Source organism: Tamandua tetradactyla, chromosome 7 (assembly GCF_023851605.1).
Source record: "Tamandua tetradactyla isolate mTamTet1 chromosome 7, mTamTet1.pri, whole genome shotgun sequence".
Lineage (NCBI taxonomy): Eukaryota > Metazoa > Chordata > Mammalia > Pilosa > Myrmecophagidae > Tamandua > Tamandua tetradactyla.
In genome coordinates, this window is record NC_135333.1 from 68,073,749 (window position 1) to 68,085,822 (window position 12,074).

Here is a 12,074-nt window from a genome sequence, read left to right on the forward strand (position 1 = left end):
TTCCCCTCCTCTGCATGAGGGTTGCAGAATATTAAGCCCTGAAAACTACATTTCCCAGAATCACTTATCAACTGACATTTGGTAAGATTTGACCAGTAGAAGGCACCAATGGGAGGGTGGAGGGCAGGAGGGGGAAGCCAGGGTATTTCTCTCTACTCTCTATGGGCATCAGAGTGCATCTTCAGAAGGGGCTGCAACTCCTCCAGGGTTCTGGCTCCCAGTGGATGGTCCCACCTCCTTGGTCTTTCCAGTCATGAGAGTGCTAGTGACTGCATGGTATTGTCAAGCTGGGTTGCCTTACCATGCCCTGTTCATCCTTTTTATCCTTCCAGCTCTTCTAACACCTTTATCATCAGTTCCCCAATTTGTGTTACCTCTATTGAACTGGCAGTCAGGGGCTCTGTTTTCTGACTGTCCCCTGATTAATATGATATTTATTGAAAGAAAAGAAGGCATGGACTGAATTGGGGGTGCTGAGTCAAAGATTAGAGGGACAAGAAGCGAAGTCCCCAGCTACTCCATCACTCCTACCACCTAAACCACCCCACCATCTGTACTCACATTAGGGGATTTTTTGTTTGTTTGTTTTGTTTTGTTTTGCATGGGCAGGCACCTCATATTAGAGTTTTATCACCTGGTGTGAACAGAGAAAAACCTTGCTCTGTAGGGAGACTTGAGAAAGCCTCCAAATCAATTCAGTTTGCACAATGCCAGAGAAGATTCATACTTCTCCAGGAAACACACCCAGCCCATTCCTTTATTAAAAGTTTCAGACTTCATATACTTCATATTCTCCCTTGAAAATACAGCATATCACAGTGTTTATATTTTTTAATTCTCTCTACTGTCTATTGAACTTCTTGCTGTAAATGGAGCCAGTTCTACCCACTGTTGTTCTTAGTGGATACAGAGCATCATCCCACCCAAATTACATAAAACCACTAAAGAAAGAGAGGGTTGGTAGCAAGTTCATCTCTACCCATTCATCCATCCAATGACTACCACAGTTCCCTGCCTTTAGTATAAGGAAGAAGAAGCAAGTATGGCTTCTTAGGAGTGTTAGAGGGTTTGTGCAGGGAAAGCATTAAAAGGGGAAAGAAGCATAGAAGTTAGGAGCATTGCTCTTGAGTCAAACCCCTTGACTTATACCCTGGTTTTACCTCATATTAGCTGTGTGCTCTGGAGCAAGCTACTTAGCTCTCTGAATCTCAGTTTTCTCATCTATACATTGGGAGTAACAATGGCTTTGAGTCTTAAATGAGAAAATATTTGTAAAGCCTTGGCATAATTATAAAGGTTATTTATACTTTTATCATTACTAATATATATGCTATGCCCACACTCTTGGCTGTTGACAAGAGTAGAAATAAGAATAGCCAAGTTGGCATTTCCTAAGAGAAATAAGGGACAACCCCTAACTTGATGGGCCGTGACCAACATCATCTCTGCTGCTCTACATGCATTGGTAGAGAAAATCACCAGCTCTCCGAACTGCAGATGCTACATAATCCAGTCACCCAATGTGATAGTCATGCCAGCAGAGATCCAGAAAAGGGCCTAGATGCTTGGTGAAACATCACAATGACTACCCCAGAGCTCTGATTCCTGGCCTGCAAACTTTGGGACTTACCATGTTTGCTCACTCTCTGATATAAATATATAGTTATTGCTTCATTACAGGATATAACATTCACTCTAGATGAGTACCATGTTGAGATGATGTGGGTTGTTCTCAGGGATGCCTTCTATAGAAAGTTAAAAAGCAATGAGTCACAGCTAACATCATACTTAGTGGCAAAAGACTAAATGTGCTCCCTCTAAAAGCAAGAACAAGACAAGCATGCCTGCTCTCACCACTTCTATTCAACATTAGAACAGGAGGTTCTAACCAGGGCAATTAGGGAAAAGAAGAAGAAAAATCAAACGCATCCAGACTGGAAAGAAAGAAGTAAAACTATCTCTATTTCTAGATGACTTAATCTTATATAGAGAAAATCCAAAGGAATCCACTAAAAAAACTGTTATAACTAAAAAATGAGTTTAAAGTTGAATGAAACAAGATGAATATACAAAAGTAAATTGTATTTCTATATGTTAGCAATGAACAATGTAAAATGAAACCAGGGAGACAATTACATTAAAATGTGATCAAAAAGAATAAAATGCATAAGAATAAACTTTTAAAAAGGAGTATAAGATGTGTACACTGAAAACTAGAAAGTATTTTTGGAAGAAATTTAAAGAGATTTATATAAATGGAAACATATACCATATTCATGGATCAGAAGACTTAGTATTGTTAAAATGCCAGTAATCCCAAAATTGATCTATAGATTCAACTCAATCCCTATCAAAATCCCAGTTTGCTTTTTGTTCCAGAAATTGACAAGCCAGTCATGAAATTTATATGGAAATGTAAGGGACACAGAATATTCAAAACAATTTTTAAAAAGAAGTATATCATTGATTGTACACCATGATGACTGTATGTGTGTGAAGATTTATCAATAAAAATTTAAAAATAAAATACGTATAAAACTGGAAGACTCACACTTAACCATTTTCAAAATAGCTGTATTAGTCAAGACAGTATGGTAGTGGTATAAGGATAGACATATAGATCAAGAGAACTATTTTTGATTACCAGCTCCACCACAACTAGTTATGCACTCTTGAGCAGTTACTATGCCACTTTGGGCTCAATAAATGGTGCCTTTTCATCATTCAATAGAAAGGAAAGCAATGAGAGGTGGGGCTATGCAGACTCAAGGCTAAAGTGAAGGCAGACCCAAGTGGAGCCTCTGAAATGAAAGAAAGACATCTGAGACCAACAGCTAGACTTTGATTCTTAGTCCTGGTCTATGCCCTGGAAGAAGGAGCCTTCCCTAAATATCCCATGCACAGTGTTGCCACAGGCAATACTGCACCATGAAAGATGCCCGAGGGTCTTGCCATGTGGCCACTGACCACAACTCTTTCGGGAAGCAAGAGGAGCACCCTTTGCATCAGAATCATACGTGCTTCACCCCACTACTCTCCCACCTATGACTATATTTGCAGAAAAAACAGTGACCTTTACATTAAGGGAACTGAGGGAACACAGCAAGCATTCTGATAATCAAATTTAAAGCTATTTTTATCTTAGCCTGCTCATTTGGGAAGGCCATTTCCCCCTAGTGCCCATCAGACATTAGATGCTTTGAGTTTTACATTGTCAATAGCATAATGAAAATAGATGTTGAATGCTAAAACATAAACATATGTATCATTCATAATGCATTCAGATGTTTTTTAATTATTCATGGTTCCTGAAAATTATCTGACCTTTCATGCATAGATAGCCAGGCAATGTTTATATTAACTAGAACCACAGCCTCAATATACGCAATTCCAGCTCCTGGGCATTCCCGTCTGTGGAATTAAAATTAAATGAGTTCAGTGGTCAATAAAAGTTACATGTGATTTCCATAAAATTACCCATTGTATATTGCTCTAGGGTGGAGAAAGAAGGTTGTGTGGAGTTGCTGAAGCTGACAGCATCCAAAATGTTTGCTTTCTGATGGGTTGGTGGTGATGATTAGCCTTTCCTAAGAATTAGCTGTTTCCCACCAATTGGTGATCATGGACTTGCTCTTCATCTAGGAAAAAACTAACTGAAAGGGTCACCTCTCTCTTCTAAGTCCTGTTTTTCTTTTAATTAGAAAAAAAAAAGCCAGTATTCTGAGCTCAAAAAACACCACATTCTTCTGTTTTGATGCTTGCATAAATTTGCATGTTAACAAGAATGGTTCCAACTTAAAGAATGTAAAATGAAATGAAATTGGAATTCAAATCCAAGATTGAGAAAAGACACATGTAAAAACAACAGATTTTCAATCCCGTCGATTTTTTTCAGGTACCAGATTAGGAAAGACATAAACACATACACACACACCACACACATGCACACACACACACACACATGTACTTTTTTAATTTCAAATAAGGGTGGTACTCGAGACAGGCACCGATGGAGAGGAGCCCCCACCACCAGCACACACACACAGGCACTGTATTACAGCTCACAGCACAGATTTCGAAGTTCTGCTTGCACATCTGAATGGCACAATAAAGCTCAGAACTATGACTCAGAAGACATGCTCACCATCATATTCCCACCTTTGGAGGCCCACCTAGGTAAACTGAGGTGTAAGGAACAGTGTAGAAATAGCTCAAGCTAGGAATTTGCCTCTTCCCAGTCTAGAAGCCATTTCTTCCCTTTTTTTTTTTTTGCATGGGCAGGCACCAGAAACGAATGTCTAGGAGCCATTTCTGGCTTTAACCTTTGACTTCATCATCACACTTGAAGGCACAATCACACAGTGGTTAGGGGCACAGTCTCTGTAACAGGCAGACCTGGAGTTGGCATCCCAAGTCCATCCACCATTTACTGGTTGAGTGACCTCTGGTAAATGACTTAATCTGCAGATATAACTTTCTTCATAATAACAATGTAAATATCAGTAGTAGTAGTAATACCAGCCTCATAGATTAATTGTGAAGATTAAATAATATAGAGATAATATAATGTGCTTAGCACAGTGCCTAGTACAGAACAAGCATTCAATGAGGGCTAACTGTTGTCATGGCCTGATATGGTGGTGGTTGTTATTGCTAGAAATTTAGGCGTTGGAGTCCAGAGGGACCAGGCTTGTACTATTTCTTTCTTCTCCAACCTGCTCTCTTATTTTGTTCAGACCCTAGAAAGAGATCCTGGTTAAGTCACGGCTAAAGCCTGTGACCCATGAGCTCTGATTACAGAAAAATGAATGACAATGTACTCTGCTTCTATCTGCCCCATGTCAATCCCTTCTCACAAACCAGCCCTCCATTCAGTGAGGTGTTCAAAATCCAGTGAGAACAGGATCTTAAGAAATGAAGAGGACAAAGAGTCACAAGTACAACATCATACCTCATCATCGCCATCAGTCCCATTTGCTTCCAATTTCTGGACAACCGACTTGTCACTCTCCTTTAGCATCTTCTCTCGAACTTTGGCTTCATACTCAGGCCGGGAGTGTTCCTAAAGCCCAAAGAGTCAAAGAGTTGTTAGTCAACAGGAGGAGGCACAGCCTTAGCCTGCAGCTTATAACCAGACACCACAAGCACATTAACATCAGGATTTAGGATTGGACGCCATCGGACATGAACTGCCATGCCACACACAAGCACTAAGAGTCTAGACCAAGGACACACAATGTGAGGGAGAAATAGGGGACACATGACACTCATCATCACACTGAAAACCAAACCTGGACATGCTCCTGGGGATGGCGCCGGTGTTGAGAAAGGAGAGAGGAAATGTTAACTGGGCAGCTGATACAAAGAGAAGCCACGGCTTTGCATGGCAGTTTCGCCAAAGGCATATGGATGTGTCTGGCCAACCCACCAAATATCCTCAAGCCCCAAACTTTATGTTTGCATAAGCCAAATCCAAGCTGGAAAAACAAATTTATCCCAGAGCTGAGAGGTAGGCCAAGAACAAAACTTACTCCCTATTCCATCATCCTGCAAGTTAAAATGGTCACCAATAAACATCAAAGTCAAAAGCGACCAGCGGGAGCCTTAAAACCCACTTGCCTGGGCCTGTTTCCTATATGGCAAGTACGACAATGCTCAAGAGACACCACTGGGCCATTCAGCAAGATGAACTGAACCGTGAGTCACCAGGCAGGGGAAGAGCACCTAAGCTTATTAAGGACATCCTGGTCAAATTAATACAGATGGTGGTGCAGGCAGATGCATGACTCACATCAAAGTGAATTTAACCATGTCCACCGTCCTCGTGAGTAGGCGTTCCCTGCAGCTTCCAGCTCAGTGCTGGATATCTACATGTTCCTGTATCATTTACCCATAACTTCTCAGCAGGGGCTCAGCTGCTGGTTTCCAGTGGACCCCACTGCTCAGAAAACACACATTTCCTTACTACTGGTCATATTTCAAAGATTCCAAAGGCTAGTAAAGCAGGTCAAAATGATTGGAGGAGAAACCATGTAAGTGACTAACCAGCATGATCAATGCAAGAAGAAGCAATGGCATCCAAGCATTTTTTTAAGGTGCTTTAGCATGTCTCCAGTCTCCCAGAGTGCATCAGTCCCACCCTCTGCAGGGGCCTTCTTGGACAGCTGCAGTATACCAGGTGGAGCCTCCTCCCTCTCAGAGTTCCTGGAGTTTTTATAGTTTAAACCACAAACTTTAGCTTTGATTATGTGTTTTTCATTTATTATTTCCTAGTCGCTATACATGTGAGAGTCTTTATTTCCTACTATAAAGATTAGCTACCTGGTCTGTATTATTAAGTGTAATTAGCACCATGCTGAGCACAGAGAGATTTCTGAATGTTTGTGGAAGTTGCTTGATTTTGCCTTTCCCCTTCATCCATTCTCAAACACTGCATTTCTGAAGGTGTGTGCCAAGGGATTTAGATAAGAAAGGATTCCAGAACCTCAAAGACGGAAAATACCAACCCTTTCTGAGAGTAACATTGAGCACATTAAAAGCTACAAAAACTCTTATTGTAAAGGCACTTATGTAATTTTCTTAAACCCACCATTGCCCACAGAACAGTTTTGCCTGTAACAATCAACCTGCAGGAATGTTTTCTATAACAGGTGGAGAGCCCCATAATATGAGTTCTAAATAGCTTCAAGCTAGAGTAGTTTCTATTCTTCCCTAACCTGCGAAGGGGCTGCAGAAGAATTTCCTGGTGGACTGGTAGGGTGTTCTCAACCTGTCTCTCGCTTTGCAAAGAGACATCACCTGGAGTAATCCCCTCACATCCCTCTAGCTGTGGCTGGGCTGCCTTCCTCCATGCTAGGACCCAATTTGTACCCAACATCTATCTACTTAGGACAAATCCAGCTTTCTTGATACAGAGACAGTAGACCAAACCTCTCAAATGAGAATTTGAAACAGGGCAGGACAGAATCTCCCCCATTGCAGCAAAGCAGGTTGAGTGAGGCTTCAGTACTCCTGTAAGGCAGAGAGCCGGACAACTGAGCTCCCAGGGAGGGTAAAATCCAGACCCTGTGAGAGCTGCCCTGACAAGCCCCAGCCAAGGCAGGTCGGCCTTATTCCTCATGATCCGCACACCCAACACCCCTGGGAAGGTAGACTCATGCCAAAAGCACCATAAATACATAAGCCCTCCCACCAAAACTCTGGGAACTATTTACTAAAGTCACTTCTACCTGGTCAATCTCCTCTTGAGGGACAGGAAAGACAGGGAGGGGTGGGCAATCTGTGACCAGACAAGGTCACATGCTCTGAGACATCCCAGGAGTGCCTGAGGCCTGATCTGACAGAGCTAATTGGGCAAAAGAGGCCCACTGAGCTGAAGATTACCCCATTTCAGAGCAGAAGACTTCTGAGGTCTGGCAGGTCTCCCTGCCACAAGCACAAACAGGATCCAAAGGAGTCTCCCAAAAAGCCCCTTGGCGGTGTCCCAGCTGGTTCCACAGGGAGGCCCCTTGGGCAGAGGCTGCATGGACATGTGCGGATGGCTCTTGGGCTTGTCATTCACTTCCTCCTCTGCTCTGGTAAGAAAGCAGTCTGCAACTTCTCCCTGCTGTACAACTTGGACTTAAGCCACCCTGATTTTCCACCCCTACCAGGGTGGCCTAAATGCTGGGGAAGTCCCTGGGCAGGAGGGACAGAGCCTGAACGGGCTTTGGTCTGTGTGTGAGGCAGCATCCTCCCTCACTCTGAGGAGATAAGCAAAGACCACAGGGGTTTCTAGGGGGTTTTAGACTACTGGATTTGGGAGTGTCCTTGGAGAAGACATCTGGTTTAAAAAAAAGTTGTATCATAGTCTTCAAAGACTCCTGCGTCTCTCTTCTTGACACCTAGGTAATATCTGCCATCAGCTATCCCCTCACTTTGATGGGGGTTGTCCTAAAAGTCTTATATAAGTCATGCATGCCTTGCCTATTCTGTCCTTCATCTCATCACATGGCCTACGGGAGACACAGGCCAGTGATCAGCACCCTCTCTGATCTGGCAGTCAGCCTATACTTGTTGCTCTCCCCACTGCATCACAACACCTGTCCCTTGGAGCCAACTAGACTTTCTAAATATTTTGCCATTTCTATCCCAATGTCCCCAGCCCAAGGCTTCTGTTTGCCATTTTCTTCTTATGGGTGCCCTTTATTCCCATTCCTGCCCATTGATATTCAACCAATCTTCATAACCCTTTCCAAAAAGGGAGGGACGGAAGGAGGAAGAAAAACATTTCTTCTTCCTACATTACCCAAAAGGAATTTCTCTCCCCCTTTTGCATTTTCCTACACTATTTTTCTGTACACATCAGGCTGTTCTTATCACACTTACTCTCTATTGTATTCTAAATATTTAGAGACCAGACAGCACTCCAGCTGAATTAACCCTTTAGAGGTCAGAGATTATGTCTGAGGGCTTTTCCCTGTTCTATACCAAAACTTTGTACAGTTGGTGCTTAATGAGTATGGTCAGAATTGAACTGAATTTCCAGTGTATTTGGAATCCTAATTCAGAATGTAAATCCACTAAGAAAAAGCATGGCAGGCCCCCAGTGATGTACATAACCAACACCAACCATGGTGTAGACCTGCCCAGCCATGCAGGAACCTTCCACAGAAAGCCCATAGGCATCTCTCCTTGTGCCTCAGGTAAATACAACCCTGGCCAGACCATTCTAAGTCTGCACATGATTTCCTCATATCATGTAACTCCCAAGAAATTACCATGGTTCACTGGTTTAAATAGGAAACAGGAAACCTGGCTAAAGAAAGATGGATTATAATTCCACTTATGCCAGGGGCTTGTTCCTGAGATTTGGAGGGCATTGGGTCAGAAATGATGCCATTCTGTGCTTAAATGTGTTTACACTTTCTCTGTAAAAGAACTTGTTGACTTTCTCTATTCTGCTTAGCAGACACACTTAGCTTGTCTCTGGCCCCATGTAGACTTGGTTGCCAAGATGTTTCTTTTCTTTGGAAACATCTCAGTGTCCTACATTAGAAGAGTAGGAACTGTACTTCTACCTCCATACACCCAGCTGCATCCATCTCTCTTTCTCTCTCTAGCTCTCTCTTTCTCTCTTCTTGACACATCTCAGCTGAATCACTGGGACCAATAGGACAAAGACATCCCAACTAGATCACCCACACAGTCAAACTTCTACAGCACTTTCTACTGGGAGCACTAATTTGGATTACCACCCCCCCCAATAGGTTGCCATTTTTATTCTCTGTTACCTATCTTCCTAACTAACCATAGCTAACCAACCATATTCTAAAGGCAGAATCCATAGGTACATTTTCATTTGCCACAGAATCCACAATGGTGCTAGTCTCAGGGTCTATGCTTAATGCATAGGAATGGACTGGGGTGGGTACATGTATCAACACATGGTAATAAAATGGGGTGGGAAGGGAGGGAATTGAGGGAAAACCCAAAGTGGATGGGGAAAGCTACATTAATGCACCTTAAGGTACATAATGCACTTCCTACATCTTGGACTGGTAGAATTCCATTCCAAGAGCTACCCAGCAGCTCCTGCCACTTGTCAGCCTTTTTTTTATCAAAAGTAAGTTGACTCATTAGAGCATTAGGGAGAAGAAACAATGTCAGATCCCAGACACAGAGAACCACATAGAATTGAGAATAAGACTAAATTGGAGTGGCACATGTTTGGTCCTAAAACATCAAGGCCACAAAGCCAAGGCCCCAAGTTCAAGCTGAGGCACAGCAACACCATAGGAGAACAGGGAAAAGGCCTGATCTCCTCCTGCACCCCTATAATGTTGGTCGGCCACCCATTGCAAGTGGGTCCTCAGGTAACTGGGGGTGCTTCCTGGGCCTTCCAGACACTGCCGCCAACCCTCAACCAGAGAGGTTGGTTGATGTGAGTTCCACCTGATGTTCACATTTGCTATTCAATGATGGCATGTGGTGTCAGTGGCCCATGAAACTTTGGATGGTGGAAACAGAGTGGAAGAAGTGAGGATGGAGGGCTGAGTGAGAATAGGACTGCTGTATGGAGAAGGAGGAGTTACAACTGAACAACTAGGCACACGCTGCTCATCTTCAATTCATTGACATCAAGACTGAGGACCAGCTTCTCAAAAGAGCCCGGAGGGAAGTATTATTTGTTTTCACCCTTTAAACATCATCTGTGTAGAAAACTTGACTCTAGAAGAACGTCCCCTTTACCCTCAGCTTACACTCCAGTTTCTCACACAGTGAACTGGCTTACACTGTAGTAGTTCAGAGGTTCTTTCTTCTTCTGTGGGCATCAAAGGCAGGCAGCACCTGGAATCCATGCCTCTCTCCTGACCCTCAGCAGGCTCACAGAAGCATTTTGGATAGGTCTCATAGTAGTGATTCTTATTCTCTGACTTCAGATTCATTAGCACCAATGAGATGGTAGGTAGAAATATGTTGCGTTAAACCTCAAGTCCAACACAAGGCTTGACTCTTATGCCATCTGTTTTCCGCAAGTAGAGCACTACCTACCTATTAGGCCCAATGTCTTACAATCCAAGGAAATAGGAGAGATCTGAATTCTTGGCCCCTGTACTTATTAACCATGGCTTGGCCCAAAGAGCCATGATAAAAAAGCAGCCACTGTGAGACTCAGCCCAGTGACTGGCTGATGTGACTGCAAACATAAGTGGCTAGCTCACTCAAGACAAAATAAAAAAAAAGCAAAGGCACAGAAAAGTATGAAAGAGAACTCACTTCTTCCTCCTCTATACCAGTCAGGTCCCAAAAGTAGCCCAGTCGCATCTGTAGTCTCTTCCAGTTTTCAAGAAACATGGTAGCTTAAAAAGAAAGAACACAATTCTATTATTTTTGAAGAATGTATTCTGAGGATTCACCTTTGGATTCACCAACGGTGAAGCAATATATTCATAGTTTTCAAATTTTGGGGTACTCTTTAAAGCATTTAGTCCCTTCCTCCTGCTTCTGGCTGGAACCACTCAAAATATTCTACATTCTTGAGAGCCAATGATATGTTAAAAGACACACATACATATACACATACACACATACACACACACAGAAACTCAATATTTCCCCACTTCTAGTTTATTAGAAAAGGATAAGCACCAAGTCCAGAAAGAAGAGATGGAGAGGTGAAGACATAACAATAGAAAGGTTTCTAGTTCTTTTTGAAAATCTCATCTTGCCTATGCAAGCATTCTTTCTTCTTGTACCTTCCTTAGTACTTTCACTTTTCTTCTTATCTCTTTCTTTCTTGCACCAGCACCATTTTCTTTTTCTGGGCATTAATCATCTCATTATGAGGTTGCATAGCAAGCCTCCTAACAATTCTACCTGACTTCAGAGTCTCAGCCTTCTAATACAACCTGAAGGCAGCTGACAAAATAATCTCCCGACAGTAGCATTCATTCATTCTTCCATGTATTTAGCAAATATCTGTTGAGTGCCTATCATATGTTCATGTCAATCAATTTGTCTGCCCCACCAACATACCCTTGAAAGACCCTGACACACTCCCCACCACCACCCCAGGGTTGGACAACTGATCCAGAGCCTGTTATGCACCAATCAGATTTTCTCTTTTGCAAACAAGACTAATGATGCAAAGAGAAGCAGAGGTGAGAGGGCCCATGCAGCACCTGAAAGAAAGAGGGAGGGCTGTGGTTTCTGATAGATCCTCTAGCACCAGTTCCTAAGAGTCCTGGCTGTATTTCATTTCCTACATCCTTGATCATATTGCTTTCTTTTAATAAAGCTCTTGCTATTTGAGCAAGCTGGAGTTAATTTATAATCCTGCAAAAAAATTAACACTGACTAAGGTATTGACAATGTACGAACTAGATACTGTGGGAGAGATGTGGATTTTATTTTAAACTTGTTTATAGCATATGATTGTACATAACTACGATGCAGGGCATAAAGTAATCAGGGCCTTCAGAACGACACAGATCTAAGGAGTGATAGCTGCCAGAGAAGGCATATGAGTTGCATTTTGAAGAACAGTGGAGGGGTAGGAGAATGAGGATGCCAACACTCACCTGTCTAAACTT

General features: G+C 42.6%; 1 protein-coding gene across 1 annotated transcript in view; it reads right to left on the reverse strand.

The window, feature by feature from the left end:
* Window positions 1–4,931: 4,931 nt before the first annotated feature.
* Window positions 4,932–12,074, reverse strand: part of LOC143690476 (anoctamin-2-like) — a 153,456-nt gene continuing 146,313 nt past the window's right edge. Inside the window, exons 12-13 of the mRNA XM_077168205.1 lie at window positions 10,759–10,841; window positions 4,932–5,062 (exon numbers count right to left, since the gene is read on the reverse strand). Of these exons, the coding sequence (XP_077024320.1) occupies window positions 4,946–5,062; window positions 10,759–10,841 (200 nt within the window). The 3' untranslated portion in view covers window positions 4,932–4,945. The remainder of the gene's footprint in view (window positions 5,063–10,758; window positions 10,842–12,074) is intronic.